General features: G+C 53.6%; 1 protein-coding gene across 37 annotated transcripts; it reads right to left on the bottom strand.

Annotated features, from left to right (window-relative positions):
* Positions 1 to 6,294: 6,294 nt before the first annotated feature.
* On the bottom strand, positions 6,295 to 18,043 carry FES (FES proto-oncogene, tyrosine kinase). Of its 37 annotated transcripts, none has more exons than XR_012415427.1 (20): positions 17,873 to 18,043; positions 17,255 to 17,476; positions 16,928 to 17,101; positions 15,452 to 15,548; positions 15,139 to 15,322; positions 12,526 to 12,663; positions 12,333 to 12,452; positions 12,007 to 12,129; positions 11,693 to 11,879; positions 11,488 to 11,606; positions 10,786 to 10,995; positions 10,303 to 10,425; positions 9,887 to 9,940; positions 9,188 to 9,306; positions 8,819 to 8,913; positions 8,599 to 8,722; positions 8,203 to 8,360; positions 7,964 to 8,086; positions 7,621 to 7,866; positions 6,295 to 6,655 (listed from the first exon to the last, which is right to left on the bottom strand). XR_012415427.1 is itself a non-coding variant. In XM_045397431.2 (19 exons), the coding sequence occupies exons 2-19, from the start codon at positions 17,465 to 17,467 to the stop codon at positions 6,513 to 6,515; spliced, it is 2,583 nt and encodes an 860-aa protein (XP_045253366.1). In that variant the 5' UTR covers positions 17,468 to 17,476; positions 17,873 to 18,043; the 3' UTR covers positions 6,295 to 6,512. The 37 variants fall into 37 exon arrangements, 11 of the variants coding, with proteins under 11 accessions (XP_045253366.1, XP_073852853.1, XP_073852854.1 ...); XR_012415411.1 differs by having other exon boundaries at positions 10,303 to 10,479; positions 12,273 to 12,452; positions 17,968 to 18,043; XR_012415417.1 differs by having other exon boundaries at positions 12,273 to 12,452; positions 17,968 to 18,043.
* Positions 18,044 to 18,415: the final 372 nt, after the last annotated feature.

Below are 18,415 nucleotides of genomic sequence, written 5' to 3'. Positions count from 1 at the left end.
ATATATAACTTATGATCTGAATGTGATCCCCCAAATTCATGTTGAAATCTAACCCCTCAAGGTGATGATGGTATTAGGAGGTGGGCCTTTGGGGGTGAACAGAGTTTGAAGGGAGAGCTCTCATGAATGGGATTAGTGCCAGTATGAAATGACCCAAGAGTCGGCTCCTTCCACCACATGAGAACACAGCTAGAAGGCACACTGTGCACCACAGGCAGGCCCTCACCCGACACTAAATCCGCTTGTGCCTTATCATGGACTTCCCAGCCTCCAGAACTGTGAGAAAATAAATTTCTGTTGTTAATAAACTACCTACTTTATGGTATTTTGTCCTAACAGCCCAAACAGATTAAGACGTTATTTTATGATGAATTTGCAACAATGAAGTTACCCGGGCAAAGATAAGGACAGAAATGACTGATGACACTATTGCCCCCCAAAAGACTGTACCAGTTTACACCATCAATAACAAACTGTTGGATATTGCTTAAACAATGTTTTAGTTGATTAATCAGATATACAATGCCATCTCATTTTTAAAAATTTTCCTTTAAGTTCTGGGATACATGTGCAGAACATGCAGGTTTGTTACACAGGTATACATGTGCCATGGTGGTTTGCTGCACCCATCAACCCATCATCTAGGTTTTAAGCCCCACATACATTAGGTGCTCTCCCTCACCTTGCCCCCAACCCCCGACAGGCTCCGGTGTCTGATGTTCCCCTCTCTGCGTCCATGTGTTCTCATTGTTAACTTCCACTTATGAGTGAGAACATGTGGTGTTTGGTTTTCTGTTCCTGTGTTAGTTTGCTGAGAATGATGAATGCCATCTCTTATTTAACGACCATTTATTTTTTTTTGAGACAAGATACTGTTTGCCAGGCTGGAGTGCAGTGGCACCATCTCAGCTCACTGCAGCCTTGACCTCCAGGACTCAAGCTGTCCTCCCACTTCAACCTCCTGAGTAGCTGAGAGTTACAGGCATGTGCCACTACACCCAGCTAATTTTTTGATTTTTAAATTTTTTTATTTTTATTTTTTGAGACGGAGTTTCATTCTTGTTGCCCAGGCTGGAGTGCAATGGTGCGATCTTGGCTCACTGCAGCCTCCGCCTCACAGGTTCAAGCGATTCTCCTGCCTCAGCCTCCCAAATAGCTGGGACTATAGGCACACACCATCATACCTGGCTAATTTTGTGTTTTTAGTAGAGACAGGGTTTCACCATGTTCTCCAGGCTGGTCTCGAACTCCTGACCTCAGGTGATCCACCTGCCTCGGCCTCCCAAAGTGCTGGGATTACAGGTGTGAGTCACTGTGCCCGGCCCTACTTTTTTTATTTTTTGTAGAGTGGGGGTCTCACTGTGTTGCCCAGGCTGGTCTCCAGCTCCTGGACTCAAGTGATCCTCCCACTTTGGCCTTCCAAAGTTCCAGGATTACAGGTATGAGGCACAGTGCCCAGCTTTTTTTTTTTTTTTTTTGACAGGCTCTTGTCTGTCACTCAGGCTGGAGTGCAGTGGTGTGATCATGGTTCACTGCAGCCTTGATCCTCCTGCCTCAGCTTCCCAAAGTGCTGTGATTACAGGGATGAGCCACTGCACTCGACTGCCATTTCTTTTATCACCATCAGGAACAGCTTTCCAGGTTTGTTTACTCACTGGAATGCCTGTTATTAGGGTGTTAGACCTAGACTGGGCTCATCATCCTCTTTGTCTTTTCATGGGGAGATTTATTTTCCAGCCCTTCTATTGAATTTTCCATTTTGGTGATAATTCTTTTTTTTTTTTTTTTTTGAGACAAAGTCTCACTGTGTCACTTAGGCTGAAGAGCAGCGGCGCGATCTCAGCTCACTGCAGCCTCTGCCTCCAAGGTTCAAGTGATTCTCGTGCCTCAGCCTCCTGAGTAGCTGGGATTATAAGCGCACACCACCATGCCCGGCTAATTTTTGTATTTTTAGTAGAGACAGGGTTTCACCATGTTGGCCAGGCTGGTCTTGAACTCCTGACCTCAGGTGATCTGCCCACCTCAGCCTCCCAAAGTACTGGGATAACAGGTGTGAGCCACCACACTCAGCCTCATTTTGGTGATAATCTTAATTTTCTTTTTTCTTTTGAGATGGAGTTTCGCTCTTGTTGCCAGGCTGGAGTGCAATGGCACGATCTCAGCTCACCGCAACCTCTGCCTCTGGGTTCAAGCGATTCTCCTGCCTCAGCCTCCCAAGTAGCTGGGAGTATAGGCATCTGCCACCAAGCCCGGCTAATTTTGTACTTTTAATAGGGATGGGGTTTCTCCATGTTGGTTGGGCTCATCTCGAACTCCCAACCTCAGGTGATCTGCCCACCTCAGCCTCCCAAAGTGCTGGGATGACAGACATGAGCCACCGCGCCCGGCCTGATAATCTCAGTTTTCAAGAATTCTTGTTTGTTCTCTGGTGGTTCTTTTTTAAAAACTGAGGTACAGTTTACACTAGGTGGCACAAATCTTAAGTGTACAGCTTGATGAGTTTTGATAAATACATACACAAGCACAATCACCACCCAGATCAAAATGCAGGACATTCCCATCTACCCAAAAGGTTCCCCTGTGTCAAGTGGTCAAGCAGTCCCTAAGCACAGCGTAGTGGTTGTCAGACTGTCGTCCAGCTTTGCCTATGTGGCCCAAGTAGAGACGTCCATGGTTGTAAGGGCACCATGGTGAACCTTTTCCCCTACATCTTCTCACACCTTTCCATCAGTCCCCTCCAGACATAAGCACTGCTTTGACTTCTCTGTAACTTAGTTTTGCCTGTTCTTGAACTTCATAAAATAGAATAATAAGTATGTACTCCTTCATGTATGGCTTCTTTACTCAGTATGTCTTTTTTTTTTTTGAGACAGTCTTGCTGTCACCCAAGCTGGAGCGCAGTGGTACGATCTCAGCTTACTGCAACCTCTGCCTCCTGGGTTCAAGTGATTCTCATGCCTTGGCCTCCTGAGTAGCTGGGATTACAGGCACGTGTCACTACACCCATCTAATTTTTGTATTTTTATTAGAGACAGGGTTTCACCATGTTGGCCAGGCTGGTCTCGAACTCCTGGCATCAAGTGATTTACCCACCTTGGCCTCCCAAAGTGCTGGGGTTATAGGCATGAGCCACTGTGCCCAGCCACATGTCTTTGACATTCATCAATGTTGGTGCATATATTAGTGTTTTGTTTTGTTTTTATTGCTGTATATATGTTTGTGTCATTTTCTGCTTGTTCTGGACCTAAGTTTTCTCTCCACTTCTTCTGTAACTTGAATTACTCATATGGTCCCATGTTTCTTAGCTTCCATTCTTTTTTCCTCTCTGTACTTCAGTTTAGGTACCTCCTATTAACCTATCAAGTTCACTAATTCTGTTTTCTGATATGACTAATTTCTAACTGCGATTGTGATTTTATCCTTTACTTCTATCAATGTTTATGAAATCCATCCAATGAGTTTGTAATTTCAGAGGTATTTTTCAGTTCAGTAGGCTCTTTTCATTCTCTTTTAATAGATTCCAATTCTGTTGACATTCTGTACATTTGTTTCTTTTTGTCCATCTTCTTCTCTATTTGACATATTAACCATAGTTATTTAAAAATCTTTGCCAGTTCCAATATCTGGATCATCTGTGGGTCTGGTTTTATTGTTTATTTTTTCTCTTGTGTATTAGCCCCATATTTCTCCATTTTTTGCATGCTTTATGATTTTTAATTGTATGTCACATATTGGGTATAAAAGGATAGGGGCTTCAAATCTTGTTATTCCCTATAGGAGCTAGTCACCTCGATGCAATTAAGTACTAAACTGGGTTGGGGCAATGTTGCAGTTCCAGTAAAACTCAATCCCCTCCTGGTTGTCCTTGTTCCTTAGGAATGACCCTCTTGATTTTGGATTGAAAGACTGGTCAGTCTCTGTCTCTCTCAGATCTTAAAGTTCTGCTCTTCAGAGATTTATAGGGAGCTCTTTAGCTTCCCAACCCACACAGGTACAAAACCTGGCAAATACCTTATGTTGGGGAGGCCAGCTATTTGTTCACTCCGGGCCTCCTCTCTAAACACTGCAAGACTGTAGGACTTGTCTTCTCAGTCTCCTGCACTGCCTCAGAACTCAGCAAATGTCCCATGGGGAAAACGCTCTGCATTTTGTGCTACTCTAGGTCCTAATCCATAGCAAGTCCTTGCAACCACCAAAAACTGTTCCTTTCTGTCTTCCCCAGTAGAGTCTCTCTGCTTGGGCCAAGTCTGATCCTCATGTCCCAGATGGGCAAATGTTTCAGGGAAGAAAATAGCTGCCTATCACTAGTTCAACTCGGAAGGGCTCTTTCCTCCTTGAACTTTTAGTCCATTCATTCTTTATTTCTGTGACCACTCTTCATTCTTTTTAAAAATAAGATATTTTCGGCCAGGCGTGGTGGCTCATGCCTGTAATCCCAACACTTTGGGAGGCCGAGGTAGGCGGGTCACTTGAGGTCAGGAGTTTGAGACCAGCCTGACCAACATGGTGAAACCCCGTCTCTACTAAATACAAAAAGTAGCCACGCGTAGTGGTGTGCGCCTGTAATCCCAGATACTCAGGAGGCTGAGGCAGGAGAATCACTTGAACCCGAGAGGTGGAGGTTACAGTGAACTAAGATTGCGCCACTGCACTCCAGCCTACGCAACAGAGCAAGACTCCGTCTCAAAAAAAAAAGACATTTTCATCTTAGCTTTTCCCCTAGCAGTTGCCATGGGAGTGGTGGCGTGTGGAGATCTACCATCCTCTACCCAGCAGAAGTGTTTCAGTTCTGCTTTCTACCATTTCCATTGGAGGTATTATTTCACTTCCTAGTATTTTTACTTAATTACATGACAACACAACTTCTTCTTGTTTAAACAAGTTATAGGGCTCTCTCTCATCTCTTTCAAAATAGATTTTTGTTTTGTTTTTTTTGAGACAGAGTTTTGTTCTTTGCTCTTGTTGCCCAGGCTGGAGTGCAATGGTGAGGTCTCAGCTCACTGCAACCTCAGTCTCCCCAGTTCAAGTAATTCTCCTGCCTCAGCCTCCAGAGTAGCTGGGATTACAGGTGCACACCACCACGCCTGGCTAATTTTTTTGTGTTTTCAGTAGAGATGGAGATTTACTGTGTTGGCCAGACTGGTCTCGAGTTCCTGACCTCAGGTGATCCACCTGCCTCAGCCTTTCAAAGTGCTGGGATTATAGATGTGAGCCACGGCGCCTGGCCGATGTTAACTATTTCCTGAACTTTCTTGAGGGATGGCCATTTTACTTCAAGTTTCTCATTTCCCTGTTCTTCTGTATTACAAATACTTCCCACTCTGTTTTTTAGTATGTTCACACTTCCTTATCTTCTCAAACTTCGCTTTTGGTGATATTAACATTTCAGATGACTTCATAGGTTTCACTGAGACTTAGGGGAGGAGGTGAAGGCTCCCCAGTCTGCCATCCGATTCCTCATTAAATTCGTCTTGAGAAACAACTTCCTCAAAAGCATTTTCTTCATCAGCCACATCAGTCTCCTTTGAGTGGAACTCTCTTCTCGTCTCCTCCTGAATTTTATGTGAGTGTTGTACACATCCATAGTGTCAGCTATCCTCTAATATTCATAAGCCAATGATTCACATATCTATGATGAGCCTTCACCTCCATCTGGGCTTCCAGACCTATTCATCTACATTTTAATTATTTATTATTTTTATTTATTTATTTTTGAGACAGGACCTCGCTTTGTTGCCCAGGCTGGAATGCAGTGGTGTGATCACAGCTCACTGCAGCCTCGACCTCCCGGGCTCAGTTGATCCTCCTACCTCAGCCTCCTGAGTAGCTGGGACTATAGGTGTGTGCCACCATGCCTGGCTAATTTTCTTGTTTTTTTTTTTTTTTTTTTTTTTTTTGTAGAGACGGAGTTTTACCATGTTGCCCAGGCTGGTCTCAAACTAGGCTCAAGCAATCCACATGCGTTGGCCTCCCAAGTACCTGGGACTACAGGTGTCTACCCCACACCTGGCTTCACCCACACTTTTATCTCCAATAAAATGCAACATCTCTAAACTCACATCCTCCTCAAAGCTCTGATCCTCTTCCTATAATCCTATTTCTGGGGATGATACCGCCATCTGGCCATAGCCTGTATTATCATCCTGATCTCTCCCCCTCCCCATGTCTCACATCCAGTTGCTACTAAATCATGTCCCATGCATACTGCCTGTCCTCCTCCTTCCCCACGGCCACCATACCAGCACTCATGCCTTCTGAGACCTGCCTTCCAGAGGAGCGCACATGCCAGGAGTGTTCAGTGGGCACAAGTGGTTTTATTGTTTCTGCCTGGAAGAGGAAGCCCTGGCAGCAGCAGGGACACAGAGAAGACACGGAGCTGCATCCTGCCAGCAGTGTGGATGCTGGTGGCAGGAGTCCACGACTGTGAAGAGCTGTCAGTGTGTGAGCTGGAGCCGCTGAGGAGCTGCACCTAGGCCTGCAGAGGTCACCAGCTTGAAAAGGGGGTCCCAGCCTCACCGATGCCGCTTTCGGATGCTCTGCAGCTCCTGGTAGATGGTGCTGAAGCTGGGCCGCTGCCCAGGCTCATAGGCCCAGCACTGCTCCATGAGCCTGAACACGGCATCAGGACAAAGCTCTGGGCAGGGCAGGCGGCCCCCTGTGAGGAGAGGCACAGCACACCAGGCATGAGGAGGGAGTTTGAGGGTCCTCAGCAGACTCTGAGGGATACCATGAGCCATAGGAGCTGCTTAAGATGCACTGTTCTGAAGGTCGCACTGTTCTCCACCAAGGGCCCAAAGGACAAACAGGCCTGGCTTCCGATCCCAATCCCACCACATGCTAGTTGTGTGTCCTCTGCCAGCCTGTTTTTCCATCTGAGAAAGGGACATATTAATCCCTACCACACATGTAGTGATGAGTAAATTAAATAACGTGTGGTCTAGCACAGAACAGGTGCTCACTCAGCAGTAGCTACAGGGATATTCTATTTTTTTTATTTTTTATTTTTTTTGAGATAGAGTTTCACTCTGTCACCCAGGCTGGAACGCGGTGGTGCGATCTCAGCTCACTGCAACCTCCACCTCCCAGGTTCAAGCGATTCTTGTGCCTCAGCCTCCCAAGTAGCTGGGATTACAGGCTTGTGCCACCACACCTGGCTAATTTTTTGTAGTTTTAGTAGAGACAGGGTTTTGCCATGTTGGCCAAGCTAGTCTCAAACTCCTAGACTCAAATGATCCACACTCCTCAGCCTCTCAAAGTGTTGAAATTACAGGCGTGAGCCACTGTGCCCGAGTTTTTTTCTTTTTTCAGTCAAGGTCTCTCTCTGTCACCCAGGTTGGAGTGCAGTGGCATGATCTCAGCTCACTGCAATCTCTGCCTCCCATGCTCTAGTGATCCTCCTGCCTGAGCCTCCCGAGTAGCAGGGACTATAGGCACATGTCACCACACCCAGCTACTTTTTGTGTTTTTGGTTTTTTTTTGAGATGGAGTTTTGCTCTTGTCGCCCAAGCTGGAGTGCAGTGGCACAATCTCAGCTCACTGCAGCGTCTGCCTCCTGGGTTCAAGCAATTCTCCCATCTCAGCCTCCCAAATAGCTGGGATTACAGGCACGTGCCACCATACCTGGCTAAATTTTGTATTTTTAGTAGAGACGGGGTTTCACCATGTTGGTCAGGCCTCCCAAAGTGCTGGGATTACAGGTGTGAGCCACCGCGCCCAGCCTATTTTTGTATTTTTTGTACAGATGGAGTTTCACTGTGTTGTCCAGGCTGATCTCGAACTCCTGGGATCAAGTGATCCACCCAGCTCAGCCTCCCAAAGTGCTGGGATGACAGGCGTGAGCCACTGGCCAGGTTATTCTTATTCTGCCTGGTGGGAAGGTTGGCATTAAGGGAGTTGGAAGAGTCTGGCTGGAGCATCTGGAAGAGGGTGCAGCCTGAGGCTGCTGTCATCACAGGGTGCTTACCCTTCTCCACGAACTCCCGTGTCTGCTGATTGCTAAGGTTGGGATAGGGGGAGGCCCCCAGGCTGAAGGTCTCCCAGAGCAAGATGCCAAAGCTCCACACGTCGCTCTCGGAGGAGTAGCGGCCTGCAGAGGAGGCCAGGCAACATGAGTGGACCCTCCCTGGGACCAGGGCGAGGCAGGAAGCAGGACCCAGGCCTTGCCTCTGGCCATGCAGTCCAGGGTGGACAGGGACTAGGTACCGTAGTTAAGGGCCTCAGGTGCGGTCCACTTCACGGGGACTTGTCTGAGGCCCCCTGAGGCCGCGTAGACCCCATCAGCTTCCTCTCGGGACATCCCAAAGTCACTGATCTTCAGGACATTCTTCTCTGTCACCAGACAGTTCCGAGCAGCCAGGTCCCTGGGTGAGACAGGGCAGGGGCTCATTTGGCCAATAGTTGCCTGCCCAGCCCCGGCTGAACACTCTAGAAAAGCCAAGGACAAAAGCTGCTCCCAGCTCCGGGTACCCCTGTCTACCAGAGAGGCCCACTCCCGCTCTGGAGCTGATGCCTGATAGTCCAGCAGGGGCCCTAGAGGTATAGGTACTTCTTGACTCTGGTCGGAGGTGTCGGCAGGGCCTGTGGCCACCACCCACTCACCGGTGGATGCAGCACTTGCTCTCCAGGTACTCCATGCCAGCAGCTGCATCCCCCACCATCTGCAGCAGAGTCTTCACCCGCAGGCGGGCCCCCTCCGTGCGGAGGAAGGTCAGGAAGTCGCCCCCTGCAGGTGGGGAGGACCCGTGCTGAGCCTCCTGCCGTAGGGGTGCCACCTGGCCAGGCTGTGCGCCCTACCTGGAGCTCAGCACCCCACGCTCACCCTGCACAAGCTCCATGACGATGTAGATGGGCTGCTTCTGGGTGCAGACACCAATGAGACGCACGATGTTGGGGTGGCTGTACTGCTTCAGGATCCTGGAGAGCACTGCTGCTCAGACTCCATGTGGCCAGGCCCATCTCCCCAGGGCCCCCCAGGGATGACGGGAGAAGAGCTTGGCCTCCAAGGCCAGCAGACCCAGACGTGTGACCTGGGGCAGCCTCTACCCCTCGGCACTATAAGGGGTTACTACCTGCAATGCGGGGCCTCGAGGATTAAACGCCACCACAGAGGTCAAGCACTTTACACTGTGCCATGCAGTGTAACCTCTGTGTATGCGGGACCCGTGGTGATCATTAGTTTATCACCCACCTCGCTTCCTGTAGAAACTTGGCCTTGATGTCAGGTGGGAGCGTCTCTCGACAAGACTTCACTGCCACCAAGGTGTTGTCGGCTCGCAGGCGTCCGCTGAACACTTCGCCAAAGTTCCCCTGAAACGGTCTTGGGCTCCTACCACGGCCTTCCCAGTCCCACAATTCTCTTCTCTGCTCCCCGCCCATTCTTTACTCAGCCCCCATGCTCGGACACCTCACACAGGCTCTCTGGGAGTTTGTCCCTCACTGGGGAACCTAGAGAGCACATGGGGCAGGCAGGGAAAGTTGCCTCCCATGTGCCACCCTCCCTGAGAGAAGTGACATGGAAATCCAAAAATCACTCTCCCTTGGGTTTGAAAAGCATTCTGATTTTTAGGAAAGTGACTTCTTCCCTAAACAGGTATCTTATGGCTTACAGTAACAGGGTGTCTCCCTGTGTGCACACAAGAGCTCGAGGGGGGCGGCCTGGGTGGGGGTAATGAGGTCAGGGTGCTGGCAGAGCTGTCTGCTGGGAGTTTTCAGGGTAGGTACTATCCCATTTCCCGGAGGACGGTGTGTGGTGGGGGCTGGGCAGGGAGTTGGGGTACAAGTGGGGAACCAGATGGGGCACGGAGGTCTCTGGGTGGCAGCGCAGGGGGCCCAGGCGTGACTCGGGAGAAGCCGCCAGCGACAAGGAGACCAGCAGAGGTGCACTCACCCGTCCAATCTGCTCACCCAACACCAGGTCCTCATGGTTCAGCACCCACTTGTCCTGGGGAAGAGAGGAGTTAGGGGATCAGAAGTCTGAAGAAAAGGGGTGCTGGACCCTCCATTTCTTGATGCCTCCATATGTGACCAGGGGTGGGACCACATGGGAGCACACTGAAATGATACGGGGTCCAGGCAGGTGCCCTGACCAGGTAAGCACCAGCCTGGTGTGTACAGCCCATGGTGTAGGAGTGGCCCTGACATTCCAAACCTAGAGCGAGGCTGGCCCCGAGGGTCACTCACTCTGCACCTTGTATGTAGATGGAAGGCCTGGAAAGCCGTTTCTGCTCAGACGCTGGGTGGGTCTGACCCACACTCCCCAAGCCCTGCCACAGGTGGCATGGGCCAGGCTGGGTGCAGGCTCACCTTGGGCACAGCCCTGTGCAGGACGACACCGCTCTTCTTGGTGAGGGGCTGCTGGGTGCTCAGTAGGTGGTCGATGAGTAAGGGAATGCTGGGAAAGCCTTCCCCTTCCAGTCGGTACAGGTTCTGCAGGGCAGGGGACCCGGGGTCAACAGCCTCCATTCTGAGGGGGCCTGAGCCCTGGGAGGGGAAAGGGAGAGCAGCAGGGGAGAAACGGCCTGCCCAGGACCAGAGACAGAGAGACCTCCAGAAAAGATGCCATCTGATAGCGCATGACATCCTGCTGCCCCACCAGGGAGGACTCACACTTAAGCCTCTATTTTGTTGCAGGGACTGGGTGGTCTCTGTGGCCCCTTTCAGCCAGCCCTGCTAGGGAGGCATTCAAGACCTGGCAGCTATCCCCTACCCTGAAAGGTCATTCCCCTTGGAGAAGGGAAGGGAGGGTTAGAGTGAGGCCTGGAAGGCTCGGGTCCCAGCCCCACTCACGTCCAAGGACTGGATGATGAAGTGTCGGGGCAGACCATCCCACAGCACTGACAGCACGTACTCCTGCTTGCCCTGGCTCTCCCGCACCAGGAAGTCCCCAGAGTGCACCAGCAGCTCAGCCACCTCTGCCCTTGGGATGGCCCCGTGGTACCACAGCTGCTCATGCAGGGGCTTCTGCACCTCCGGAACAAGCTGCAGCGGTGGAGGGAGCTGGGCAAGGGAGGATCGAGGAGGATTCACTCAACCAGCTTGTTGAAGAGGCCATAGGGGCAGCCAGGGGTCTCTCTCTCCCCTCTATATGCCCTCAGCCCTCACAACCACGGAGTGGCATGCAGAGCCATCCACAGGTCCCTGGAGTGGGCAGTGGACTGGCCCAGGCTCATGCTGGGCAGAGCTGGGAAGGGAAGCCCAGGCAGGAAGACCCCAAACCAAGCCGGTGCCTTCTCCTCCAGGCCACAGGCCCCCAACCACTCCTGGAGCAGGGAGAGCCATGGAATAGTCAAGGTTGCTGGTCCCTTTAGCACACAGGGGCAATGAAGAGGGAGGGGTCAGGGGTGGCAGGGTCTGGGGACATGTGCAGCCTGGAATCCCAGGGAAGAGAGGAACTTCCCAATAAAAGCAGCCTGGGCACAGCCTCCTCTCTAGGACATCCCAGTGACTAAATTTGAAACAATAGGGGGGTCCAGGCTGGGCGTCACTCACCGAGAACTTGGGACGGAAGATTCCTGAGATGTGGCTCTTAAGGATCTCCAGCGTGGGCGTCCTTCCCCCCTCTCGCTCCTGCTCCTGAGGCCAGGGACAGACGTCAGCGGGTGGCCAGGCTTAGGGAGGGGGAGGGCGAAAATGAGGAGCGCAGCCCCAGGTGGGCAGGCCGGTGGCGGGCAGCGGCGCGGGCGGGGCAGCTCACCGAGGACGATGTGGAGTGGCGGTCATCCTGCAGGAGCAGCACGGGCGGGGGCTCGCCGGGGCCCAGCTGCTCCAGCTTGGTCTGCAGCAACTCCTGCTGGGCCTGCAGCTTGGCCTGGCTGCACCGTGCTACCTGCAGCCCCTGCAGTGCTTCCTGCAGCGCCTGCCTCTTGCCCAGCAGCTGCACCCTGCAGGCAGGGGCGGGTGGGAGGGTGGGTGAGAAAGGGCTCAGTCTGCGGCGGGTAGCCAGCAGCAGGTAGGGGAGGCAGGAGGGAGGGAGGCCCAAGAGGCTGCTGCAGGCAGGGGCCCACTCACCGCCCCCGGGGGTGGGTGTTCTCCTCTTCATTCCGGAGCTCCTGTTGCAGCTGTGTAACCATCTCCTGCCGCCTTAACACCATCTCGGTGGCCACAGCCAGTTCATCTGTCACTGAGGTCAGCCTGCACCCAGGAGAAGGGCAGCATTAGAGCCAAGCCCTCCTGCCCCCTCAACCCATGTCCAGTGCATCCCTGTAGAGCCAAGCAAGCCTGGCCACCTGGTGACAGCTCTGTGTGGGCAGTGTCCACGACCTAGCCCTGCCTACATAAACACCCGTGGTCTGCTGGGAGCCCCGCCGCGGCCCAGGTGCGAAGCCACCACCCACGTGTGCTGCACGCTCTCCACAGTCAGCTCGTTCAGCTGGAGCTCCCCAGGCTCCAGCGGTTCACTCTCCTCAAGCAGTGACTCATCGAATGTGACGCAGGGTGGGACGTCAGGTGCGGACCTGCGGGGGACAGCGCCCCATCAGTGGACAGGCCGGCAGCCCTGGGCCCAGCAGGAGCAAGAACGGGGCTTACCCATACTGTCGAAGGAAGCCTTGGTACTCAGCCTCAGGCTGGATGCGGGCAGCAGCTGCAGCCATCTCCCGGTGAATGGCCACCACCTCATCCTGCACCAGGCTGCTAATCTCCAAGTATTCCTGCAGGATCTCCTTCCTGCCCCCCACATGGAATCCCCAGTCAGGGAGGCCTCAGGCTGGGCAAGGTTGGGCAGTTCAGGCCTAGGACCCTGGGTTTGGAGTCAGGGCTGGGGTTGATCCCTGCCTCACTTCGTGCTAGCCATGCCACTCTAGGCAAATTATTTAATCTCTCCCTAATCTTCTATTTCCTGATATGTATAAGAGGGACACTGGCAGTTGTAATAAGGATCCAGTGGGCCAGGCACAGTGGCTCATGCCTGTAATACCAACACTGGGAGGTCAAGGCGGGTGGATTGCCTGAGGTCAGGAGTTTGAGAGCAGCCTGGCTAACATGGTGAAACCCCGTCTCTACTGAAAAAAACAAATACAAAAATTAGCCAGGCATGGTGGCACATGCCTGTAGTCCCAGCTACTTGGCTACTTGGGAGGCTGAGGCAGGAGAATTGCTTAAACCCGGGAGGTGGGGATTGCAGTGAGCCAAGATCACACCACCGCACTCCAGCCTGGGCGACAGAGTGAGACACCATCTCAAAAGAAGGGATCCAATTGAGATCCTGTGTGCAGAGTGTCTGCTGTACAGGGAGTGCTCAGTAAACATGAGCTACAGTCATCCCTGCCCTGGGCAGTTAGCTCTGCACACCCACTACCAAATAAGCCATCAACATGCTGCCCACCCCCGTCCATATCTCCCAGCCCAGGCACCTCCCCTGGGCCCCAACCTCATGTACTCGCTCAGCTACTCAAAATGTCCCATTGGCTAGCTCTGACACCCCAACCTCTCTAGTTGAAAATTGAGGCCAGGCGCAGTGGCTTATGCCTGTAATCCCAGCACTTTGGGAGGCTGAGGTGGGTAGATCATGAGGTCAAGAGATAGAGACCAGCCTGGCCAACATGGTGAAACCCCATCTCTACTAAAAATACAAAAATTAGCTGGACATGGTGGCACGGGCCTGTAATCCCAGCTACTCGGGAGGCTGAGGCAGGAGAATCGCTTGAGCCCAGGAGGTGGAGGTTGCAGTGAGCCAAGATTGCGCCACTGCACTCCAGCCTGGCGAAAGAGTGAGACTACATCTCTAAATAAATAAATAAATAAATAAATAAATGAATGAACGGCTACCCTTGTATCCTAAACCTCTTCCTCCCACACCCTTCCCTACATAAGTTAACAGCCACTCCATCTTCCAGCTGCTCCAGGCCAAATCCCCAGAGTTACTGACTCCTCTATTTCACGCTCCACTTCCAATCCATAGGGAAATCCCACTGGCTCCATCTTCAAATTAGCCCCAGGACCTGACCGCTTCTCACCTCCATTGCTACCTCCCCGTCCTAGTGGCCAAAAGCTTGGATATGGATTACTGCAAGAGCCTGCTCTCTGGCCTCCCAGCTTCTGTCCTTGCCCCCTGAAGTCTATTCGCAGCATAGCAGCCAGAGTGGCCTTATTAAAACAGAGGTCAGGGCTGGGCATGGTGGCTCACGCCTGTAATCCCAGCACTTTGGGAGACAGAGGCAGGCAGATCGCTTTGAGCCCAGAAGTTAGAGACCAGCCTGGGCAACATGGTGAAACCCCATCTCTACTAAAAATATAAAAATTAGCTGGGTGTGGTGGTGCATGCCCATAGTTCCAGCTACTCAGGAGGCTGAGGCAGGGGAATCGCTTGAACCTGGGAGGTGGAGGTTGCAGTAAGCCGAGATCATGCCACTGCACTCCAGCCTGGGCAACAGAGAGAGACTCTGACTCAAAAAAAATTAAAACAAAATGAAACAAAAAAACAGAGGTCAGATCATGCCATTCCTGTTCACCCGGAGCCAAAGTCCTCACCATGGCCCTGCTGAACCCTCTATCACCCAGTAGACCTTGACGCCTGACTCCTCCAGCCTCGTGTATGACTCTCCCCCTCCCTCACTCTCAGAGGCACCACTGGTTCCTGGCTATTAGTCCCTGGTACTCTTCTACCTCAGGGCCTGTGTAGTTGCTGTCCTCTTTTCTGGAATGGTCTTTCTCCAAATAGCCCCAGGATTCACTCCTGTGCCCCTCTCAGGGGCCTCTTTGAATGTCACCTCTCAAGAGGCTTTCCCAGACCACTCTGTGGACAACTGTCACCTCCTCCCTTGCCTCCGTGCTCTCAGGTCCCAATCCACTTCTCTTACTTTATTTTTCTCCATGGCTCTTAGTGCTCCTCAAATCCTCACTCCACTAACACGAAAGATCCCTGAGGACAGATGTTTTTGTCTACCATTGTTCTCTGCTATAATCCAGAGCCCGGCACAGTGCTCAATGAATGTAATAAAACCCTGGAATAATGGGACCCTGGAACAGTGTAATTCGGAGGTAAGTTGCCTGTTTCCAGTCCTTGGCCCAGGTCCCGTTCTCATGTGGTTACATGGCCAGCACTTTCCCAGCAATGGATTTTCTGGGTCCTGCCTCTGGGCCTGATGGCTGGGCTGAGGGCCGCTCAAGGGTGGGGGCCAGGGTACGGGGCTGTGGGCTTACAGGATGCAAGCCATCTCCTCGTGCAGGTCCTGCAGTGACCGCAGCAGGCCGGGCAGCAGGAGCTGGTGGTGGTGCTGGTGGTGTAGCTGTGCAGCCCGCACGCCCAGCACATAGCGGTTGTGGTGAGCAAAGAGCTTCCACAGGCTGCGCACATACTTGTCCTTGGCCTTGTCACGGTCCTTGTCTGCCGGATGGGGGGCAAGGGGTATAGATGACAGCATGGAGGCCCAGGCAGCCACCACTCTCTGAGTACCCAAGGACAGGTCAGCACTGGCTTCGGATTCCCTCCCTGCCAGCAAGGGAAGCCACGAACCTTTGCTGGCCTCCTGGTACTTGCGCTTGGCTTGGGCACTGTCCCGTGCCAGGGCTCGGTACTGGCTCTTCAGCTTCTCAATGTCCTGGCTGTGAGTCTAGGGAGAGAGGAGAAGCCAGTGTGGGGCAGCAGGTCCCCAACTATGGAGGATTCTTGCCTGGGGTGAAGCCCTGGAAAGGTCCTGTCATCAGGCAGGGAGTACCTGGAGACTTCTGGGAAAGCTGGCTGCTAGTGTGAGAGTCAAAGATCACAGGGCCTGTTAAAGACAGGCCCCTTGGGGAGGCAAAGAGGTAGACTACAGGCTACAACGGTCCCTCCTTGGACTGAGAATGGTAGCCTGATGGCAGGCAGGGCCAGTTGCAGGTGTGTGCAGCCTGTGCAGTCACACGGGGCTCTACATGTAAAAGGGCCCTGTGCTTGGTTTCATGCTCCATTATTATCACCTTGAAATTCTTAACAATCTTTTAACAAAGACCCCCACAATTTCATTTTGCACTGAGTCCTGCAAATTATGTTCTTGGCAGTAGGAATAGATGACAGCCCGAGATCAGTGTTCTTGTCCCCGTTCTTCTGTTTATGTGCTGGGATATATTGGGCAAGGGCCCAACCTCAGTTTCCCCATCTGTAACTGAACTAAATTCCTCGACTAGATCAGTCTTTTCCTTAAGGGGCCAGATAGTAAATAAATATTTTAGGCTTGTAGGCCATATGGTCTCTGTCACAATTACTCAACTCTGTCACTGTAGTCACAGACAATATGAAAACAAAGAGGCATAGCTGTGTTCCAGCAAAACTTTATAAAAATGGGCCCACCCTTGAATTAGATGATCTTTTGGGGAGAGGAATGGGGCCAGGGTGGCCACCAGGGGCCGCTGTGGGTCCATGGCTAGGCTGGGCTCTGCACTTGAGGAAGGGGTGTGGTGCAGGGAGGGTGACCAGCACACTGAATGGGGGCACTAGGCTCCCAGATAAATAGCCAGCTCCAAATCACACAGCCTCTAGACCGAGGAGCTCGGTGGGATTCAAACCTAGGCAGGCTGACTTCACAGCCCGAGTCCTTGACCTTCAGGAGGCCATGCTGCTGCCCAGTCTCTGGGGCCCTGAGAGGAGCCTGCCTAGGTGGAAGGCAAACAGACTGACCCTCATTCCTCTCCCTGACTCTCAGAACCCAGAGTCAGATGGCATAGTGTGGACGTGAGTACTGATTCTGAGCTTCTCCCAGGCAAATGACCGGTCACTCATCCTTAACATTCCCAGCACTTTGCCCAGGCACAGAAAAAGCACAGAGAGGCCTTGCTGCAAGCCAGCCCAACATAGGGGAGGAAGAGAGGAAGCTGCATCAAGGTTAGAGCAAGCCAGGCCTGCGGTCAGGGACTTCCACTTCCCCAGTGAATCCAGTGCCTCTTGTGCAAAACAACCCCTTGGAGGCTCAAAATTTAGATAGAACTGACTGAAGCCCCATTGCTGCCCGCTCACCTTGGTGAGCTCCTGCTGCAGCTGCTGCCACTGCTCGCTGTAGGTCTTGCGAAGCTGCTGCCGTTCCCGGATGAGCAGGCTCAACTTGCTCAGGGGCCCTGAGTTCAGATCCTCCGCGTGCTGCCGCAGCAACCGGCTCAGGCCCTCAGTTTGGCTGGTGATCTCCGCCCAGGACTATACAGCACAGATGGGGGAGGCAGGGAGGAGGGGACAATGGCTCCCAAGGCTGGGCCTGCCAAATCTCCAACCACTGCCCCAGAGGGCCCCCGGGAGAGGAAGGAGAAGGCAGTTACAGCCAGCACCCACAAGAGTCCCATGGAGACCCACCTGGCTGATGGGGCTGTCGGGGCTGATGCCCCGGCTCTGGCCCCCACTGTCCTGCACGGACATGTGGTGAAGCAGTCCTGCATACTCCCTGTCACTCTTGACCCGTTGGGCCATCCACTTTCTCATGCCCTCCAGTAGACGAAGCTCAGCCTCCTGCATCTGCTGCAGGACCCCGTGGCCCTGGGGGGTGCACAGCTCCGAAGAGAAGCCCATAGTGCTGTCCTGGGGACAGAAAGGGGGCCATCCCTGGGGGCAAGGCAGCAGCTGGAGATGGAGGCATGGGAAGAGGAGGCTGGGGACTGTAGGGTCAGGATGGGCTACAGACAGGGAGGAGGTGGGGTCCTGCCTCTCTCACAGGCAGCCATGGGTACCTAGCAGCAGCCTGGCCTGGGGACTGGCCCTCATGGCTTCCTTAGTGTCAGGGATCCCTCCCCTGTTCGGGAACAGGAGCCAACCTGGAGCCTCTCTCCCCAGGCCCTTCCACCCACCGCCCCTTACAAGGACACCCTTGCCCAGGTCCTCGACAGGCCAAGGCTGCCGCAGCTGAAGCCTCAGGCGGCCACAGCCTGAGCCCTGCTCCTGCGGCCATCCCCGCCCTTCCGCGGCCCCTACCCCCACCTGGGTGGGTCTCCGGCCCTCGGAACGCCTGCTCTGCCCCTGCCTGCCGCGCCCCCTGCTCCCACCGGTCCTCCAGGCCCCGGGGCTAGAGTTACCCGCGCGGGCAGCTGCTCCTGGGGTGGCCTCGGACCGACTCAGGCCCGGTGCCGACCCCGGCCAGTTCCTGATTCCGCGTTTCCTCCTCCCGCGGTTTCAGTTGGCCCAGGCCCTGGGGCGGGCCTGTGGAGGGGAAGGGGCGGGCGGGACCGGCCCGACGGCCCCGACGCCTGCCAGCCCCCCTGCTCCTCGCTGGGCCGCAGCCTCCAGCCGGCCGCACGGCCACGGAAACGGAAGGGAGGAGGGGGCCGGCAAAGAATGGCCCAGCCGAGAGCCGCCTGCGCCCCGCAGCCCCCAGGGCCCGGCAGCGCCCCGGGAACACCGGGAAGGGGTGCAAGGTGGGAGTCAGGAGGGGGGGCGCAGGGTGAGGCCCCAGGCAGATGCTGGGCCCAGGGAAGCCCAGAGTGTCCGGGGGAACTGAGGGGAGGTGCGCAGTCCTAGCACCAG

Source organism: Macaca fascicularis, chromosome 7, assembly GCF_037993035.2.
Source record: "Macaca fascicularis isolate 582-1 chromosome 7, T2T-MFA8v1.1".
Lineage (NCBI taxonomy): Eukaryota > Metazoa > Chordata > Mammalia > Primates > Cercopithecidae > Macaca > Macaca fascicularis.
The sequence above is the reverse complement of the archived record's forward strand: the minus strand, read 5'-3'. Positions and strand labels throughout refer to the sequence as shown.